The sequence below is a fragment of the Phragmites australis genome, chromosome 9 (assembly GCF_958298935.1).
Source record: "Phragmites australis chromosome 9, lpPhrAust1.1, whole genome shotgun sequence".
In the NCBI taxonomy this organism is placed as follows: domain Eukaryota; kingdom Viridiplantae; phylum Streptophyta; class Magnoliopsida; order Poales; family Poaceae; genus Phragmites; species Phragmites australis.
In genome coordinates, this window is record NC_084929.1 from 30,158,227 (window position 1) to 30,179,950 (window position 21,724).

At 46.2% G+C, this 21,724-nt stretch overlaps 1 protein-coding gene across 1 annotated transcript; it reads left to right on the forward strand.

Annotated features, from left to right (window-relative positions):
• The first annotated feature begins 1,967 nt into the window (after positions 1-1,967).
• Positions 1,968-4,585, forward strand: LOC133928134 (U-box domain-containing protein 16-like). The gene is made up of 2 exons (XM_062374397.1): positions 1,968-2,046; positions 2,175-4,585. Exons 1-2 carry the CDS (start codon positions 1,968-1,970, stop codon positions 4,376-4,378), a joined length of 2,283 nt encoding a protein of 760 aa, XP_062230381.1. The 3' UTR covers positions 4,379-4,585.
• Positions 4,586-21,724: the final 17,139 nt, after the last annotated feature.

Here is a 21,724-nt window from a genome sequence, read left to right on the forward strand (position 1 = left end):
GTTTGCGTGTCTTGCAGGACCGACCGGCCTGTGACTTGTGAAACCTGCCCACTTGTCCGCTAACTTTCAAGTTGTCAACTGGTACGGTGCTTTTCCGCTAGCGTCTGACGCACGTACGTGATGGGGTCGTGAATGTCTGTCCGGGAATTCGGCACGGGCAGCTGTTAATTTTTGCCAGATATGTCTGACGTGAATGTACCCCGACCCGTACGTTGCCATATGTGCTATCGCACCTGAAAGGGTCAATAAATTCGTCGGTAACAGCTCCGTATTCATGAATATCGGCTAATTCGGTTTACTGAATTCATAATTTAATAGTTTTTTTAATTTAGAATAAAAAAATTAAAAATAAAAAATTCACAAAAAATCTAGAAATACTAGAGACAATTCTAGGAACTTATGTGAAAACAATTTTCAAAAATAATGTTATTTGCATCATATTTCATGGAGACAAAGTTTGAAAAAATGAAAAATGTTGAAATGAGTCCTATGAACCGGATGATTTAGCCCATCACATTAAGGAAAAGCTTAATAAGCAAATACATATTTTTCTTGTGTAGGATGTATGTTAAGAGAATTTTTAAAATTTGTTTCACCTCATTTAGAGTTTTATTCATTTCTCCATAATTTTTACAAAGTTCACAAGCATAAAATGAACATGGTAAGAAACAACAATGTAATTAACCTTTTCATGCCTACCATTATTTTTCCTACATCAAGCATATTATAAGTAAACTAATAAAAGTGCTTTCACTAATTTTGGAGGTGTGATGGGTTAGTTATGAATTAATCTAGTTGCAACATATTTTCACTAATTTTTCATGTTAAAATAATTTTCATGAGTTCATATATTTTTAAAAGGCATAGTATCATGTAAGAAGACTAATAAAATTGGTTTCATGATTTTTGGATTAGCAAAAATTAACTATGCATTTAACTAGGTTTTGCAAATATATTTTCTCACAAAAAATATTTAACTTTTTTATGAGTATAAATACTTTTATCATATAGAACATGTTAAAAAAATAACAAAATTTGTTTCACTTGATTTGAAGCTTAGATGAATTAGTTATTGATTTTACAAGGTTGAACTATTTTTTAGTTTTTTTTATCACTGAAATTCGAGAAATACGCTTGGTAAATCAGGAAATTTGATCGGTTTTTGATGAATTCATTCAAAATGTGGAAATTCACAAAATTCGTTGGGGAAATCGGAGAATTCGCTTGGTTTTTGTTAAATTCGACCGGTTTTCGCTAACTTGATCCGGCCGGTTTTTGTCTTTGATTTACGAATTTGACCGAATGAATTTGTCTGAATTCTCACAGAATTTTTCAGTTTTCATGAATTTTGAAAAAATCGCTAGATCCTGATTTTCGGTGCCAAACTATTTTGTAAACCCTGCTGCTGGCTATCATTTTTTTCTATTTCCGTTGGGTAACCACAGTGCATGTCAGTTAGGTAGTACTACGTGCCTACTTGATTTGGTATTTGTCTGTGTCCTACCACTGCACCACAGTTTCCTTTGGGCATCCTGCATGCATCGCTGCGATCCAACTGGAGGATAGCATGAGCCATATTTAGCTATTCGGTGCAATGTGAACTTCGTGCGCGAATAAACTAGCCGGTGGATGCAAAATGCAACTTGATCATGATCCATCTACTTGCAAATGAAGAAGGGAAAGAACACATGCACCAAGCCCTCCCAAGAACTAGTCTTCACCGGTTCTCGTTTGGAGCAATTCGCTGAGAAAGAACCTGAACTGCTTGCACAGTGGCAACTGACAATACGAAATTGTCGTGGCACATTCGAGGGAAGGGGTAACGCCGGGAGGGCAGGCATGGACTGTGTCCTCCACTGGCCGGAGCTGCAAGCATAGAAGCTTTCCACCCCATAAACCCGGCCTGCACAAGACCATTGAAGCGATCCGATCAAACCGGTCACCTGTTCTGTTCAGTTACCAACCCCATGCTCCTCGACTGGCAGACCCAAGCCGAGTCACCAACGATACCGGCCAATCCGGCCGTCCATCAACCAAGATCAGAAGGTCAGAGGTTGACAACATCTCCTTCAAACCATTTCGCCTAAAAAAAATTAGAGAACGGCAGCAATAAAACTATAAAAAAAAAAACACAAACGCACATGATGGGTAAGGGTAGCCATCAACATGACGAGTTCGCGAGCCACAAAAGCCAGGAGGATTCCGTCCGATTTCCAGCCCCTTCAACCCAGCTCGCTCACCACCCAACGCGCCTACTACAGCCCCCGTCCCGGCCACCCGTATATATGCCCCTCATCCCCGCCTCCCGCTCCGCATTCCGTGTCATCTCTCATTCACTCGTCTTCACTGCCTTCGGATCGGATTGGATTGGCATTTGGCAACAATGGCTAGCGCGAGGAACAACGCGGCGCCCGACTGGGAGGTGCTGCGGTCCCTGCACCGCCTCGCGCGGGACCTGTCCGCCGCCGAGGCGCCCGCGCCGTTCCTGCGGGCGGTGTTTGCTGCCGTGTCCAGGCGGGCGAGGCTTCTTGCTGCCGCGTTCGACGACCTGCTGCTGTGTGGTGTAGTGGCCGCAGGGGGGGTTCTGCCGCGGTCGGCGTCGCTGTGCCTGCGGGAGGTGCTCCTGGTTCTGCAGCGGTTCAAGGCGCTCGTGTCCGACTGCGCGGCGCGCAGCCGCATGCGGCTGCTGCTGCAGTCGGACGAGGTGGCCGCGCGGGCGCGGGAGCTGCAGCACGACCTCGCCACGCTGCTCGACCTCCTCCCCGTTGCCGACCTCGGGCTCGCCGATGACGTGGCGGACCTGCTCGCGCTCGCGTCGCGACAGTGCCGGCGGGCGGCGGCCGCGGAGCAGGAGCTGAAGGCGAGCGTGCTCGCGCTGATCCAGGAGGTGGAGAGGGAGATCGTGCCGGAGCGGGAGAGGCTGGAGGGCATCCTCGAGGCGGTCGGCATCAACGACCCCGCCTGCTGCAGCGACGAGGTCGAGACCTTGGAGCGGGAGATCGGGGATCGCGTGGCGGAGAGGTGGACGTCGTCCATGATTGCGCTCGTCGGGCTTCTCCGGTACGCCAAGTGCGTACTCTTCAGCGCGGCAACGCCGCGGCAGTTGGACTCCAAGGTGGATATTGACGACGACGGCGCTGAGCCTCCGTCGCCGCCGCCGGACTTCCGGTGCCCCATCTCTCTCGACCTGATGCTCGACCCGGTCGTGGCTGCTAGCGGCCAGACGTACGACCGCGAGTCCATTACCCGCTGGTTCGGCTCCGGCAAGTCCACGTGCCCCAAGACCGGGCAAGTGCTGGCGAATCTGGAGCTTGTGCCCAACAAGGGGCTCAAGAACTTGATATCTCGGTGGTGCCGGCAGAATGGCATCGCTGTGGACGGCTGCGAGCCAGGCAAAGCCGAGCCGGCGCCGGTGGTGGCCGCGAACAAGGCCGCGCTGGAGGCGGCGCGCATGACCGCGTCGTTTCTTGTGAAGAAGCTGTCGGCCTCTTTCTCCCCTGAAGCGACCAAGCGCGTGGTGCACGAGATCCGGCAGCTCGCCAAGTCCGGCTCCGACAGCCGCGCGTTCATCGGGGAGGCCGGCGCCGCCGCGCTTCTCTTGCCGCTGCTCCGCTCCGAGGACTCCGTGCTCCAGCTCAACGCCGTCACGGCGCTGCTCAACCTCTCCATCCTCGAGGCCAACAAGAAACGCATCATGCACGCCGAGGGCGCCGTAGAGGCGCTCTGCCACGTGATGGGCTCAGGCGCGACGTGGCGCGCGAAGGAGAACGCTGCGGCCACTGTGCTCAGCCTGGCGGCTGTCCACACGTACCGCCGCCGGCTTGGCCGGAACCCGCGCGTCGTCGAAAGCGTTGTGCAGCTCGCGCGCACCGGCCCCTCGAGCACCAAGAAGGACGCGCTCGCGGCGCTGCTGTGCCTGTCCAGCGAGAGGGAGAACGTCGGGAAGCTCGTGGAAGCAGGCGCCGCGGAGGCGGCATTGTCAGCGATCAGCGAGGAGGAGGCCGCCGCGGCGGTACTAGAGTCGCTGGCCAAGCGCGGGGGTGCGGAGGCGATCGTTAATGTCGACGGCGCCGTGGCGCGTCTCGTTGCCGAGATGCGGCGCGGCACGGAGTGGTCGAGGGAATGCGCGGCGGCCGCGCTGGTGCTGCTGTGCCGGCGCGCGGGAGCCGCCGCGGTGACGCAGGTGATGGCGGTCTCCGGCGTGGAGTGCGCGATCTGGGAGCTGATGGGCACCGGCACGGACCGCGCGCAGCGCAAGGCCGCGTCGCTCGGCAGGGCGTGCCGGCGATGGGCAGCGGCTGCCTCCGCCGCCAGCGCGGAGCAGAGCACCGAATGCCCCACCTCCGGCGCCGCGCCGCCAGCCATGGTGGCCTCGTGAAATCACAAAACCCAATTTTTTCCCACAATTCTTGTACAAAATTTGTTCCTGGCCGTAATGGCCTTCACGATTCTTTGGTCCGTAGGACAGTAGGTAGTTGATCAACTGTGTATACAAGCCATTCTTTTTTTACCAAATGTTGTCATACATTTCATTGTCTCAGGAAATACAAATGAAAGAAACAAATCACTCTGTTCAGTGACTTCAGCTCCTCCGTTCCGTTCTTAATCTGATTGCTTCATCCTATGGAACGCAACAACTCTCTGTCATATGTGCGCCAACTACTTCATCTTTTTAAGAACAGAGGACAAATTCTGCAATTATGGGTAGTTGATGGATGCAACCAGCAATTAAAAATTTGTTGAAATTTTGGTGAAATTTTGCAAATTTCGGAAATTTTGGAGGGGAACGAAATATCTAATTCTGAATTTTTTTCGCTGACACGTGAGACCCACTTAGTAGAGGAAAAAAATAACCGAAATTTTGATAAAATTTCATGAATTTTAGTCTTTTCATCAGTGAACAAAAAATATAAAAAAAATTGAAATCCCTGGTGTAACTAGGATAGAGTTGCCGGCCGTTCGTGGAAGGGAAAAGAAGGAACAAGCAAAGAGCCGGGGAGTGCACGGTACCTAACGAATATGTCGCTCGGCTGGAAATGCTTGGCGAGTGAGGCGATGGACGCAGAACCAGCTTGCATTCACCGGCTTTTGAGCAGAAAGGCCGCCGCTTTGTGTTCCTGCCAGCCAGTGTGCATCATCCTAATGATATCTTTGGCACGTTGTGTTGCGTTGCTTGACGCTATTCTTGCCGTTCCCTTTGAGAAAGCAAGATACTCCTACTCTCTTTTTTAACAAAAAGATTCTCTTATAGATCTATATCCTAAGGTGCGGTTGTTCATGGTTTGCCGAATTTGACTCGGGTAGCTAGATTTAATCGCTCTGCGCTGGCTCATGCGTAACTGGATAGATGCTATGATAGTCTATGTATGTGTTTTTTTTTTTCACACTTACTAAATTTTATAAGCCTAAGATTTAGGTATTTGTGATCTGATGACTTTTTGGCAGTGGCGGCTTTTTGTTGGGAGTTGATTTGGCTGTAGCTTCCGGGTTTAGAAGAACTCCTGGGAGGGAGGTCGGCTCAACGGAGGAGGAGGGTTTTGGAGCGGAATAGCGAGGTAGCGGGAACTCTACCGGCCGTGGGCGATAGAGGACGGTCAATGGACAGTGCTCAGACGACAGCTAGATGAAACCAGGTTAGTATGACGGTAGGTGGCACCGATAGCCGGTGGCAAAAGCGCCGTCAGAGACATGTGGAGGTGGGCGGGGAGCGGCGGAGCAAGCTAGCTTTGGGGGAGGATTAGGAGGTTGAAGATAGTCTTTGGACCGTTTCATCATGATTGGATGGCTAAGATTTATCGTCTGATTTTTTTTTAAAAAAATAGGTGACTGAAAAATAGTATCACTCTTTTTCTTGGCGTAAGGATTGCCAGAGGTGCCGAGTGGCGGTGTAACACGTGACGTCCCTTGTCAGACTCGCACACGGCTTTGAGAAGCAAGGGACATGCTTAGATGGCTGTCTAAAGTAATCGGTGTGGCTCTTTCCTGCCACGCTTCTCTCCCGTCTCCAAATAAAAAACCTCACGGTGCTTCCTCTTTGAGCTGATGAAGCTTGCATCTGTACGCAAGTTGTAACCAGATGCTCACATGGCGTTCTTGGATTTCTCGAGTAGCCGTCTAGCCGTAGCCGGTACTGCTTCTTGCATAAATCGGGCTATTCAGAACGATATACCGAGAAGTCAAGGCTATACTAGCACCAGCAGTGGTACTGTACTAAGGCATTGAGGTTTTTATTTGCTCACTCGGGCTATCTATTCGCGGTAACTTCTGCAAACAGGTTGGCGAGATGCCTGCAGTTTTTCTGATCCGAAGCTGGAGGCAAGTGTTGCAATGTTTAACACGCGGTCGTATCACGTGTTAACAGAGACAACCGGGGTGTTCGCACGGTCACACGTACCCTCCTCTTTTACTACCAAGTTAGGTAGAAGTCACTGACGGCGCGCACCACGGAGCACAGCACGTAAATGAGCTCAGACATATCTGGGAAAAGAGAGCGGCAGCTGATGCGGTCCGGAATGATATGTGCTGCTGCCCAACTTCATCGATCTGAAGCTCATGGCTCCCACAGTCCCACATAGATGCATGTATGAAACAGAAAAGGTGGCGCGTATCCTGTTTCCAGATTACATCAACTTCATCGTTCATCTTATCCGCGACTGAAATTTACACGAGTTACTTGCTCTCCAGACTCCAGGCTCCAGCAGCTCTGTTTTGACATCTTTGGAAAACGCTGGCGCTGCAGCTACTAACTAGGCGAATGCACTGAACACTGATCTGAAGCACCACACAACAACAGCCGGACGAACCTCGACGAGCGCCGGCCGGCAGGACAGGCCAAGCCAGGCACCTTTGTATGCCGGGCCGCTGGCACAGTAGCGCCTCACGTAACCAGCTACAGCGGCCCCTCACGTAACCAGCTACCCGTCCGGGAAAAGAAAATTCCACATTTTGATGAGTACATACTGTTTATCTTAATTATTCATTTATATTGAGATTTATATTAGAACTTTAGTAAAAAAATATAAAATAAATAAGAAAATCAACAAACGGATAAAAGATAGATGACTCAGGTAGACTGTATATGTACAATTTATTGTAGAGTTGTATTTCCCACACGTCCCCTCTCTGCTTCTGCTCCTGGCATTATGCAGCGCTGCAGCAGGTGGCCGCTCTGCGGTGCCGCGCCATCAATAACTACTGTATCCTGCAGGCGAACTCATGGATACTCTCCAGGCTCCAGCTCGTCGCGCGACAGGCCGGCCCCGTTGCTGCCGCATGCAAGCCCAAAAGCTTACCATTATGGAGTTTTTTTTAAAGATTTTCTAACATAAATAATTAAATAAATATATCTCCAATAAAAATATTTAAAAAATAGATGATTACCATACACTCATAAGGCGATTAGTTCCTTACCATCCTCTAACAGGGTGGTAAGCAGTCCACTTGCTCCTTACCGCCTCATCAGGGCCCACAGGTGAACAGTAATATTCTTATGTGATAGAATAATTTCTAAAGTTATTTGTAGTACTGGGTTATATGATGAAAAAATGAGTTACTTTATAATACTCTATTTATATGTATTTTTATTATTTTATGTGATATTTTTTTTAAATAAATTTGAATTCAAATATATACTTATCTGACTGCGCTAGGAGTACTGTTTGCAGCTTTATTTTTCCTTACATCTTCTCGAGTACTGTTCACTCGTGGGCTAACTACCCTCTGATGAGACGGTAAGCCCGAGTAGACTGTTTACCACCCTCTCAAGAAGGATAAAGGTCTAACCGTCTCATAAGAAGACGATAAACATATATTCTTGTAAATATTTTTGTCCGAGCTATATTTATTTAATTATTTATATCAGAAAATATAAAAATAAAAAACTCTACCATTATGTAGTTGGAGAGCCATGTATTCGTGCTGCAAGCTAGAGAATTTTGGGCTTTTGGCCCAACTAATGCTTCATTTATGCTCCTAGCCCATATGGGTTCGTCGTGCAAAACAAACCATGTAACAAGTGAATCCTGGAATTTCAGCTCAGCTGACCGTTCGTTTATCTCTATTATATAAAGCAGAGCTAGTTATCGCGTCATCTCTTCTATCTACTTTACTTTTATCTAATAAAAATCCCTAATATTTGAATAATTTATCTACTTTTGTCTATCACCTTTGTTTTTCAGCCTCCCTACATCATTACCAGCTACAGATATAAGATTAATTTTACTAATAAAAATAAATAAAAAATTAGAAGAGAAATTAGCAAATAATCTTCTCCTTTCTAAATCATATCTGAAATCAAACTACAACATCGCTCCTGAAGTACTCGTTTGACAGTGCTCCTATGACACATCTATATCTCTATTCCTGAGTTTGCGCTTAATTTTTTCATATCTAATGCTTGTATTTTTATTAAAAGGTACAAACATTTAGCTAGTACTGTTAAGGTATCAGTGCGTGTTGCAATGATTCCTAAATTTTACACCTAACTCATTCGAAAAAAATACACCTAATTGTTCCTTTGCTGAAAGGAACCAATGGATCAAAATACGAAAATGTATAAATATGAAATCGTGCTCTCTGCTGAAACAAGCCAATTAATCAACATGTAATCGTGTATACATTAAAATAGTGACATGTTAGCATCCATTGAAATGGAGGACACATTACTACTCGGCACGTCGTTATCAAAACATCCAATAAGAAACATGGATTCAATAGACGATGTTAGAGGCAACACTTGCATAAACCGAAAATACCCTAAAATCGCCGAAAGCACTGCCCCAATATACGAGCGCACTATTAGCTCCTCCACACAGAACATACTACACCTTGGCAGCCTGTATAATGCCTTCGAGGCTTCAATGACCAAATTCAGGATCAACCTTGTGTAATTCCAAACTGGTTCCGAGAAGAGAAAGTTCATTTTGTACCATCGGAAGATCACGTGTTTCGGAATTCACCACACAAAAAAATAATACCACCCAAAGCTCACATTGTCTCGCATACCGGCTTTGACCTCCGCCGCGCCCACTACCAGCCTTGCGAAGCCCATGACTCTCAAGCATCGGCCATGGCATCGAGGCCTTGTGAGGGCAGTGCAATGGCGGCGGCGACCGGCAACCAACTGAATCAACCTCCCTATCCACATGGAGCAAATAAGCGGAACAAACAAATTAAACTACGCAAGCAGCATAGATATTTCATTCTCATAAGATCAACCCCAAAGGCTTTCCTTCAGAGTTTATATTCTCGTTGTGAAGAGATTTTCGTTTCTTTCAACGTTCTAACGGTTTTTCTTCACGGTTCCCGTCACGAAAGGATTCTCAAAGTCATTCTCTTCAGGACGGGATTATCTCTCTTTTCCCTTCGCGATTTCCTTCGAAGGAAAGCTGTTGAAGATGAGAGAAAATAAAGGGAATGAGAGCGGGAAAGAGAATCGAAAAGGGAACGAAATGAAGGGAATATGGTTGGAGATGGTCTCCAAGAGATTTCCATTAGGAACCAAAATTCCTTCACGAATGAATTTTCATTCCCTTCAGCGTTCCAACGATTTCCTTTCACGATTCCCGTCACGAAGGAATTTTTAATATCATTCTCTTTAAGATGGAATTATCTCTCCTTTTCTTTCATGAATCCTTTCGAAGTGAAGCTGTTAGAGATGAGAAAATAAAGAGAATTGGAACAGTGAGAGGAATCGAAAAGAGAACGAAATGAAGGAAATAAAGATGGTCTAAAATGCAAACCAACTAATCAGAAGATGATGACGAGTGTGTCCCTAAGCTACTACTATAGATTAAGATGATTTAGTGTTCATTGCATCCTCAAAATAGAAAAGCGGAGACACTACTCTGTACATCGCTATCAAAAGATCAAACAAGGTAATATGCATTTGAAACGTAATGTTGGAGACGATACTTATAAGTTCATAAACAAAATGCCCGTGTAATGTTGCGTACATCAGTTAAGTTGATGAACCAAAATGCTTTGCAATGCGTAAAACGATTTCGTCAATCGTCATAACATAATAGAGCAGATAAAAGGATATCAAGGTGGTGTTGAGGAACATTTTGAAGACGACAAGAAACTGGAAGCAATTGTTCAAAGATACGTCATCAGAGAAGATGGATTGGTGGCAGCCGTTCTTGTAGCACCAACTACAGGCTCCGCTGAAGATGAAATCGTAACGACGATGAAAGGAGTTCTGAAGCGGTGTGTAAGTGAAGTTTACATGGAGGTGAATGAATGTGCTTGATGGGTGATGGCTGTAGGATCTGGTCTTCTATTTGGGTTGTATTTGTGTTGTTCATTTTAGTATGTAATCTGACACTATTGTTAGGTCCTAAACTGTCAGGGGCTCCGTGATCTGGTGTTAAGTTGCAGGCTTACCAGTGTCGCCGCTTGCTATCTGTGCGTTGAGAGCTGTAAACTGCATAACAGTTTCGTTTAATAAAATGGGACAGGGCTGAGGTCTTTAGTTCTAAAAATAATAATAGAGCAGATAACATATTTTTAATTACTGTCCACACCTTCACTACCATGTATAGTGCAGCCTTTCAGCAGTCCCACCTTCCTGTTTTAGGCACTAAGGAGTCATCATTCATCTCTTGTTTAGCTACAACTTTTTCCACATCTACAGGGCAAAAATGCAGCCAAAGATTAAACACAATGGATCAGCTAGCTTCTAACAAAGACCTTGTTTGTTAGGGAAAAACTATAAAAAATAATAAGACAAATTCAACTACCAATATATATGAAAAATCTCAGACTAAGTTTGAGAATAATTGCCAGCAAAATAAAAGAGGACGTTGATCAAAGAAATCGGGCATGGATTTTGTCTTAGTCAGTTACTGGGTCGTAGTCTCTGTTTGCGGGTGGCCGGTTTCTAATGGAGGGAAGCTCGGCTTTTGTTCTTGCACAGCTTGGCTTGTTTCCTTTCCTGTGCTTGGAGCCTATGTTGTTTAAAGCTCCGGTTGGCTTGTGGCACTTGTTTGGACTGTCTTGAACTTTTTGTTTTGTTCTCTCCTTTTTTAATATATCTCGGCAATTCTCTTACCGTCCTTTCGAAAAAAAAGTTTGAGAATAATTATCAGAGAACTGCAGCTTCTCTACCTACCACGGTACATTCAGATCTGGTGCTACTAATTTACTGGAAGTTGTAACTTATGAAAATAAAGAACATGCGTGCAAGGTTTGGATTGTGTTTTCAATCATGCTTCTAAAATCTTATCGTACACAAAATCTAGCTTACAATTCTTATCGTGTTTTCAATCACGCTTATCTTGTCAACTGAAGTTGCAGAAATCATCTTCCTCTCCTGCTAAGGATAACCACGTTCTCCTTGTATCTGTGCATGTCACTGCTACGGAAAATATTATCGTTTTCAAAAATTGTATTACTATCGATTTCAGCTATAAACCGATCGTGATACTCAATCCTTAAAAAAAAGCTGAGACGACCAGCGATCAACTAACAGATGAGTGCTCCCTAGCTTAATTTGCTCCCATAAACGCGAGCTTAGAATCCTAACAAAAATATGCTAAACTATATCCTAGCCAACAAAAAACAACAACCATATGTACTGTCATCAGTATTCCCACGGTGGCCGTCGCCGATACCAGTGATGATGACCTGACAACGATCACAACCCAATTTCAATCCATCATGACGACTCCACATGTTTGGTCCTTTTCTAGCAGTGTGTCGCAGAGAGTAGTTACCATGCAACGAAAGCACCAACACATCTGCTACGCTACACTGAGCTATAGGAGATCAAGTCAAGAATCTTTTAGTTGTTGCCTAACCTACACACTACACTCGGTAGAGCTGCAACTGTCGCAGCCATAAACTGGAAATGGACCAGTCTCTCATAAAAATATTAAATTATGATCCGAATTTCTAATATGGAAAATTTCGGAACATGTTGTATTAGAGGATTTGTTTAATTAACGGATTTGTTTCCGTATTCGACTCTAGTCAATCCTATGCCACTATTTATACCTCTTCTGCCCGCACATGATAAGTACACTACTCATTGTAAATCCCCTACATTTGTAATTCTTCTGATATAGTGAAGATTACCGTAGTACTTCCGTGGTTTTTCCTGAAAGAATTTTCCACATAAAAATTCGTGTCTCTCTATTGGACCCGCCTAATACACGACTGTGCATGTTGTAGTTGGTTTTCATGCGCAACCTGATTAGGAAAGCACTCGATTCAGAGGCCACCCTTTCTAGCCAACATGCCTGCGTGTTCAATATACGCGGAGCTTTTCATATCCCACTTTAATATGCAGCAAAACCAAACAAAAAATAGGAAAAATCCATATGTTCTTTCCCTATCCACCCCGCTTGTTAAGCATTTTTGTTAAAAGTTGTAAGCAAACCACAATAGACTCAGAAGCAAGTTCTGTCGAAGATTATTAAACCGTAGATCTTACAAATACATGAATAAAGTAGGAGATACAGAAGATAGAGATTTATACAGGTTCAAGCCTCCCGAAGAATAATATCCTGATGTTCTATGTTCTTGTATTGATCTTCAAGACAGATTACAAAAGAGGTCTTGGCTAGTCTAGATGGGATCTAAACCTAGTCGAGGGCTTCTTGCATGTAATCTCGGCGATATGATGATGTAGATCGTGAGTACAAAATGCTTAGAACTCTTTGGACGCTTGTGACTTCTGTTGGGCTTGAATTGACTTGTTGCCTTTAGTCCTCCGCAAGGTTTCCTAGCTCTGTATATATATGAGGGTTAACGTTTAGCCTCCAGACTCCTTTTCGAGTAGGATTGTGTTATCCTTAGAGATAGGCTTCCCTATTTACAGGATAACCTGGTACCTGTGAGCAGTTTTTATACGTATAAGGATTCCTTTTTCAAGCACGAATGTATGCCCTAAGAATACAGAAAACACTAGGGGATCTGTATACGTATAGGATAATCATATAAAGTAGTTTTATACTACATATCGTCAAGCCCCCCATCAGTACGTGAAATGAGGCTATGACGGATAAAAAACATAGCCCAGCAAAGAGAAACATTTTGACATGATGTTTCTTCAAGTGATAACTCGGGTCCTCGGATAGGATTTTACGTCTCGCCGGGTATCCAGAAGTCCTCAAGTCATCTAGTTGAGATTTCAAACACCTCCGGGTAATTATGTGAGCCCATGAATAGGTATTCCATCCGAGTAGGAATTCCATATCATCCGAGAAATATCATCCCAGCCTTTCAAAAGGACGAGGAGAAAAGACTCTTCGCTGGCCAGGTTTGAAATTTGAACCATCGCAGCGAAAAATTCATGTAGTGGTGAAGAGATTCTTCCCCTAGCAGAGGATCATGATGACGTTTGAAAACTATACGCATCCGACGGGGTAGTGCGTCAATTTCCCTAGGGTTATGTTCCAACTACCCCAGCATGTGTCGAAAGAGATTCCGAGCATTAAATGTGATGGGACGCTGGCGCAGAAAATCATGGCCCCGAGTTGTAATTGGAATCATTACCATGCTAGTCGGAGAATCGTCAAGCACATCTTTGTCCTTGTATAAAAGGGAGCCAAGGCAGCTCGTGCGACACTTCTGTTCTCCGTCATCGTCTTCCTTGAGACTTTGCCTTTTTCAACTGCCGCCAAAACCCTCACCTTTCTTCCCCACCTTCTGGGCATCATGGGCCGCAAGAAGGTAGAAAAGAAAGATGCATCTACCTTCGCTGCCATCTAATCTGCGATTCTGGCATGGGCGATGTCGAACGTCACGAATGAGGTGTTGGTCCGGCTAGAGCACGATGAGATTATCCCTTCATGTACTCTAGTTGCTTGCACACCTGTGGAGGGTCAAGAGATCCCCGGCCCAAACATGACTTGGGTTGTGGTGTTCGTAGATTTGTTCCATTGCGAGTTCCATTTCCCCCTTCCAGCTTCCTCCTCTTCGTGCTCAGCTCTATGGCATCAAGCTCATCCACCTCAATCCCAACTCCATCATAATTCTTAGCGTTTTCACACATCTGTGTGAGGCGTATTTGGGCGTGTGACCCCCTCTTGACCTGTTCTGGTACTTCTATGTTCTGAAGAAGTTCTCAGGTAGGGTTGCCGGTGGTGCCAGATTTCGTCTCCGTAAAAGGAAGTCGATGGAGTACATCGATTTCACTGCCAAAAGCTCCTAGTCAGGGTGCCACAAGAGGTGGTTCTATTCTTATCCTCCCACACCTAGAGTCACATATCGGGGATTTGTACCGCTCCCGACAGCGGTGTGGATGGATTCACCACCCACCACTACCACAATCCGGACCCTCATCATTGAGATCTGGGATCTAAAGGAGTGGGGACTAACGACATGGGATGTTGCTGGAGACTTCATCAGGTGGTGCCTAAGTCCTCTACGATCGAGGATTTCAGGTGCCTAAGAGTTCACAACCGAAGAGGACCTAGCCTGAGAAGGTGAGATAGGTACGCACCTATCCTGAGTAGTTGTCAAAGGTAGGAAGTACTTATTTCTTATGGGTTATTCCTTACTACAGATCTTTCCCCAACGGAGGTGGAGCAGAGGATCAAATTCCTCTTCAAGACAACCCCCTGAGGGACACCGCCCAAACATCACAATCCCCATTGTAGAGATGGAAGCCGAGGCTAGGGTTGAGATCTTGTCGGTATGTTTCATGAACCTTTTATCTTCTTCTTTCTGAATAGTCTTGATCTAGGGTAGTGGTCTATACGAATCATAAAGTGCCTGGTACGCGGAAGGCCAGACCCAGAAGCCGAGAACACGAGTGTACATGGTGAGGACAGATGCTAGCCCAAGTGGAAACAGAAGTGTCGTGGTCGCGTCGCCAGCCTTGTCCCCTGTCGGCAAGGACGTGCCGAAGTGGAAAACCCCACAAGTCCACCCCCGCAACCCGCACCTCACGTGAGTCCAGACTTCTTGTTAAACTCATATAGCTATGGTAAAGATTAGTCTGAAACACGAGTAGATGCCGAACCAGGATCGAGGAAAGGCGTTTGTCAGCATGGGTACCTCGGCCGACATGGTCTTACCTATGCCAGAAGTCATGGTAAAGGTGGACACCCCTCAGAAGACACCCAAGAGAGCGGGGCTCCACCAGGCCAAGTTAAGGATGCCATGGGACCTTAAGAGGCCCAGGTACGGACGTTCACCCTGGTACCCTTATGTTTTAGAAACATGATTTTTAGTTTATTTTCATAGATTGTCAAAGGAAGATTCACCACGTGGAGCTCTGACACCCGTCCTCGAGCCCCCAGAACCCTAAGCTCAGGAGGACAACGTCTCTAAACCCGATGAAGGAAATCTAGGCAAAGGATAGGGTGATGAGACTGCCGAGCCCCTGGCTTTTGCTAGTGTAAGCGAGGAGGCAAAAGTTGCAGTGCCTCGGGAGCCCGAACCAACTATCCACATGTTGCCTTCTCGAATGCCCTGGGGTGATGTCGTCAAAGGGACCCGAGTCGAGGGTGGTCGTAACTCGGAGGACTTCCTGGGCTCCTTTCTCAGGGTGAGTACTTTCCTGCAAGACAACGTTTTAGTTAATAAACTTATGTGTGCTAACCTAGGGCTTTGCAGTTGGCTATGTCGCAGATGCATGCCCTTCACATAGAAGTTCGGGAGCTAAGGTCTCAGCTAGCTGGGCACAAGGCTGAGAAGGAGAGACAGCTGATCGAGAAGGACCATCAGCTAGATGAGGTGGGCCTCTAACTCTATAAGGAGTCCTCCGAGAAGGAGGGACTATGCTCTGAGTTAGACAACAAGTCGAGGGGTAAGCTTCTCATAAATTATAGATGTAGTTGTCACACAATGCTTGTCTCCTTTTGAACCAAATGTCTTTCCGTGTAGAGCTATCCAAAGCCTGAGACGCCCCAGTTCAGGAGAGGCATGAATGAGCTCCGTCCAGCAGCACCAGGAGAAACCTTTGGAGGACGACAGCGCCACTGGGTTGGCTAACCGGGTGACTTTATCTTGCTGAGACATTCAGAGGTTTCTGACAGGTGGTTGCCAACCACATTTTGAGCCAGGCCCGACAATGCGTGGAGGAGGCAATTGCTTGGGTGTTGCCGATCCTGAAGGCACACTACTAGGAGATCGACACCGACGTCCTCCAGGTAGTTCCTGCATTCTGAGATACAAACTCGATATTTTGTTAAACACTAAGATATTTATCTAAAATATTTGTATTCAAAATGGAAGATTCATAGGTGTTAGGTACCAAACGTATCCGATAGCTTATCATGTTTAGCATTAATCGGATTTTGCTCTGATTAGTTCAGGAGACATCAGCCACTATTCGGGGCACTTATTATGGTCAACCTTAGGTTCGACATGAGTGGAAAGCATCGTATCCTTTAGGCACTCGTGGACACGATAAGGAACCTTTTCACAACCCCAAGATCGTGACTTAGAACACCATCCCTTCTCATTGGAATCCACTTTGATGCATTCATAATATGTTGTTTCCAGTTTGCAGCACCGAGTACCCGTTAAGCCCCCGACTGTTTATCTAGGAAGGTTTTTCGGATAGGCAAGCTTAAAGATGACAGTAAAGAAGTACACAATGTATAGAAGAGAAACTTGTACTACCCTTTAGCCGTAGAAAAACATTTTGTAACCTTGGGTGCACGCGTGGGTAAAGGTACCCGGATAGAAGCTTACCCTGATGCTAGGTATTAAGGAGCAAGGGACAATAGAGAAGGTCAAAAAAGAGGTTCATGCAACTTCTCGGGCAATATGATCTTTATTAACATACACTTATTACTTACACATAGAACTTACAAAACTAATCGATGTCCCGTGAATTATTGAAGACCCGACCATCTTCCGCTGCTAACTTATATGACCCAAGACGATTGGATTTAACCAATGTACAAGGGTCCTCCTACTTCGGGGATAACTTATTGCTATTACATTGGTTCCGAGCCAGTTGTAGAACTAGATCCCCAGGTTGTAGGGTTTGATTTTGAACGTTCTAGTCATGGTAACGATGAATACTTCTCTACCATCTTGCGCCTCGAGTTCTTGGTCTCCTTGTTGGGTTGGTGCTAGGCCACCATGTTGAGACTTGGCTTGTCGCAGCGTAGACCGGTCTTGGTGCAGCCTCAGACAGTCACAAATCCCTTGGGCCCTACAATCTTCATGCACTGGTAAGCATGGTGCGTAACAACCATGAATTTGGATAGGGTTGGTCGCCCTAAGATGGCATTGTATGCCGTCTCAAAATCGACAACATCGAATAGAATTTTCTCCTTTCGGAAGTTATCGAGCTTTCGAAAGGAGACGAGAAGCGATATATGGCCGATAGGTGTGGCCGAGGATCCAGGTACTATGCCGTGAAAGGACTGAGTAACTGGCTTGATGGCAAACCTAGAGATCTACATCACATCGAGTGCACCCCAAAAGAGGATGTTCAGAGAACTTCTTCCATCGATTAGCACTCAGGTAACTTTGAAGTTGTTGATTGTAGGCTCAACCACTATTGGTAAGCTGTCTGGTCGTATAAAGTTCTCCGGGCAGTCAACTTGGGGAGAACTGCCAGCACTTCTCAAGCTACCATTTTGTACTGCGTTTTGGACTCGTAGGATATCGAGCCACTGAACATGTGGTCAAAGGTCATATCCTCTTCTTGGTAAGATATCTCCTTTGAGACGTCGCTAGAGCTGGGGTCCCTACTCTGGGTTACGACCTAGGTGTTCTTCCCCTTAGCCTTATCGAATTCAGCCTTGACCAGCTTCTGGTAGATGCAACATTGCTGGATGTTGTGGTCGTCGGTTTGGTGAAAGTCGCACCAAGGTTTGCTGGAGCGTTCGCCAGTACCCGACTAACTACCCTTGCCCTGGGATGAGCCAGGACGCTTGTCGAGATGCATATTGAGAAGATCTGCCAAAACTTCATTAGTTTTAGTTTTCTTACCTTTGCACCCCTTCGAGTTTTTTTCTTGTGCTTTCCCTTCGATGAGTCATCATCTAGTCTGGGTTGAGGGCGTTGGATGCCTTGGTCCCTTTCCTTGATGAGCAGGAGAGCCTCCTCGGCATTGGATGTCTTGTTGACAATCTCCATCAGTTTTTGCACTGTATTATGCTCTTCCATGGGGGACGTCCTCAGCGCACCGGCGGCTCTTGACCCCTTGAATAAATACCTGGGTGACGTCATAGTTGGTTATCTTTGGGATGGTATTCCAGGTGTTGCTGAAGCATCGGATGAACTCGCGCAAGGTTTCCTTCTCCATCTGGATAACGTAGAAAAGGTCGTTCTTCTTGCCGGAATGAACATTTGTGCCTTAGAAGTTTTCTCAGAATAGGTTGGAGAGCTGCTCCCACGAGTAGATCATCTCTAGTGGTAGATTGGTTAGTCAGGTCCTGGCAGACCCCTCAAGGGTTGTGGGGACATAGTTGGCCATAACCTTACCGTCTCCCCAACCGCTTGGATAGTTGTAGTATAGATTTGGAGAAACTCAATGGGATTGGTGGGTCCATTGTACCTTTTGATTGACCCTGGTCGAAATCGAGCTGGTTAGTTAACCCTCTAGAGATCTGGTGAGAAAGTCTAGCACTCATTGATGGCACCCTGATTGATCTGGGTAGCAACAAGCACTTTGCTCACTAGGGTGGGAGACCGGTCGCAACTTCTATTCGATGGCACCCTTGTTGGTTTTGTTGTCTAACGCCCCTGGTCCCGCCAGCCTACACCTGTGGACCACAGATCCCCAGAGGCCTTGTGGATCTCCGGCTCTAGAACTCTCCAGAGCCCCAGCCTCCTGGAGCCCTAGTCCTTCAGAGCCTGGGCAAGCTCCCCGAAGCATGGGGGGCGAGTCATCAGGTCTTAGAGAAATATCAGCCAGAGGAGGCCCACCAGTCATCCTCCACCTGTAAGGAAGTGACTGACATTTAATACTGATGCAAGTGGAGTTTGTTCTGACATCCCAACGCAAGTGAGAGCCGGAGTGATACCTTGGACAGTGCGGCGTCACAATAGGTGATCAGCTGAGTACCACGCCCATAGGGCCACTGCACCATTGTATTGTTATAGTAGATAATATCTTCTGATTAGAGGTAAATTCATCATATTTAGACCTATGTTGTGCGATTTGACCGGTCCTAGATCCCTGTGGTATAGTGATAGTTTGTATTGCTATCTCTGTAAGGACATACTTGCATATTTACATCATGAACGATATTATAAATACAGACCCATGTGTATTAGCCCAGAGGATGAACTTTCTTTTTTACTATCAACACATTATTGATTCTCATTCCTCTTCCCTTCTTCTCCAAGATTGAGTCTCGTCTCTAGAAGAGACTCTCTCATCACACTTTGTTCGTGAAAAACATATTTTCTTCCGCTAACACTTTTGATGATTATAAATCAATTTCCCTAGAAGTTGTGATGTTTACAAAGGTTAGCTTCTGTAGTTTCAGTATGAGCAGCGTCGATTTTCAGAGAGTGCTTAAACAGATAATTTCACTAGAGAAGTTTAGTTTTAGAGGATTTTCAGGGCGAATTTAAAAATGTGATATAATAAAAATGTTATAGATAATTTAATTACCTTTCCAGAGAGCGCTTAAACAGTTAAACTCCATACTTTAATGAATAGGTCAAACTTGTGGTGCTGGCATGAATAGGTCAAGTATAATCATGCCAGCAGAAGTGCTCGTGATGGTAATCAACAACTATAGTGCATGCTAATATCGTGACGGAACGGGCGAGCTCGTTAATTGGTTATTTATGAATAAGCAGAAGTGCTGGATCTTACAGAGCGAGAACATTCAGATAGGATTAATCCAGTGGGCGTATATATACGAGAGGAGCAAGCATGGGTCCGAATTGCAAATCCTTCTCTCATCCAAATGAGCCCTGCATCCTTCTCCCGAGTCCCGAGCATTTTTACAGTCTACAGCTACGTGTCTTTCTACGTTAGTCAGAGAAATAGTTGCGTGTTCTGCGCAAGTGAAACTAACACCATCTCTAACAGTTATCTCAAATTTTCATCCTCAAAATACTATTACAGCGTTCACTAACACTATTACAGCATCCCTTATCATTAACACTGTAGCAGTACTGTATCACTGGATAGAGAATCTGTTGGAAATAAATTTCTAGTACTACAGTAGATTGTAAAGTACTATGGCATAGAATTTGCAGATTTAAAGACTCCATTAGAGATGGCCTAAGGAATTTCTGGACATGGCTTCGATCGGGATGGGTACTTGTGTTTCCATAAATTACAGGCAAGACCTTTCTTACTTTGGTATGGACTGACGAAGTGGTTGGCCACTGAAGTCCGTATATGTCACAAACTCGATCGTCATTTTCATCCTTATCCTACATTACAAATACCTGTACAGCAGTATGACATCACCTGGTCAATCTTTGTACAATCCTTACTTTAAAAAAATAGTAAAAGGTCATCGTCTACACCGCTACCTTTAGCAAATGCTGCCAGCCTTAACCAAACATGACGTCCAGGTCCAGCCTTCGTCCTCGCTGGCTCGCTCACGCACGACTCGCTACCACGTAAACACTGCTCTCGTCACTCTCCTCGTACGACACCCGGACGTTAACGACGCAAAGAAACCCGTCGCGTCATGAGAAGTGGCGCGAGACGAGCACGGAAAATGCAGCCGTGCTATGCTGCTGCCAAGCACGAAAAAACGCGCGCGCACCAGCACCCGACCCGCGCGGCAGCACAGGCAGGGTAGCGCGCGGACTTGGCGCGGCTCGCCTCCGCGCGCCTCTGCCGGCCAAAGCCCGAAAGCGTCAGCAGCATCCGCGAGATTTCACGGGATCGGCCTCGAGCCCACACGGAAAACCAGGCAGCAGCCTCGCGCGCGTCCCGCGTCGCGGCTGGGCGCGCGCCGTCCCATCCGACGCAACCCGACCCGACGACCCACGCGTCGTCGCTTCCCGTCGCAAGCCAAGCCGTGCCCCGCACCACCGGCCGCGATCCCATTTCTTAACGCAACTGCTGGCTCGTGAGCGGCGAGGCATCGAATCCGAAGCACGGAAACGGAGGCGCAGGCAGGCAGCTAGGCGCGCGTACAGACAATGCTCGGCGCGAGAACGGAGGAAGCCGGCGTCGCGTCGAGTCCGCGGAGGTGATTGCGCTTGTTGGTGCTGAGAGCGACGCTTGACCCGACAGGCGGCTCAATAAAATTTGGGTTCCATGTATCCAGTGTTCCTGACTCCGCTTGCCTTTGACCTGCGCGCGTCTTTCTAAACGAAATGTCATTATACCACACTGCCATAGTTCACAAATGTTTGGTTTCGGAGGCGGGCTTCATAAGACCTTAGATCTGATGGGCACAAGGTGCCCGTGAGCACTTCCCGGGCTGGGCAGAGAAATGGCTGCTTTGTTCTCTTTGACCGGCCACATGAGTATTTGAATGTGTAAGAATAAACACAGATATAGTCATGATAGGCTCGGCTGGACCTGATTCATTTCGGGCTCGCTGCTCACAAACCAAATTTGCCTATGTTGAGGTTCCGGACCCACCCCCCCCCCCCGGGGATGCTTAAGGATTTGCACTCGTTATGGCCAGGTATGAAAAATCGAATTATTTCCTCACAAGTTCCCACTTGAGATTTTTTTAGATAAATAGTGTTCTATTTCATTAAAGTAATACAAATATCATAGCCTCTACATCCGTGGATATACATAGTCGATACTTATTATAAGATTTAAATCAAACATGTTGCCATAAAAGATCTAACAATTGACCCAAAAGTACAAGAATAT

Coding starts and splice junctions, on each gene's coding strand:
- LOC133928134 (XM_062374397.1), top strand. CDS start 1,968: ATGCTCCTCGACTGGCAGACCCAAGCCGAGTCACCAACGATACCGGCC. Junction 2,047..2,174: donor CCATCAACCAAGATCAGAAG/GTCAGAGGTTGA, acceptor CAACATGACGAG/TTCGCGAGCCACAAAAGCCA.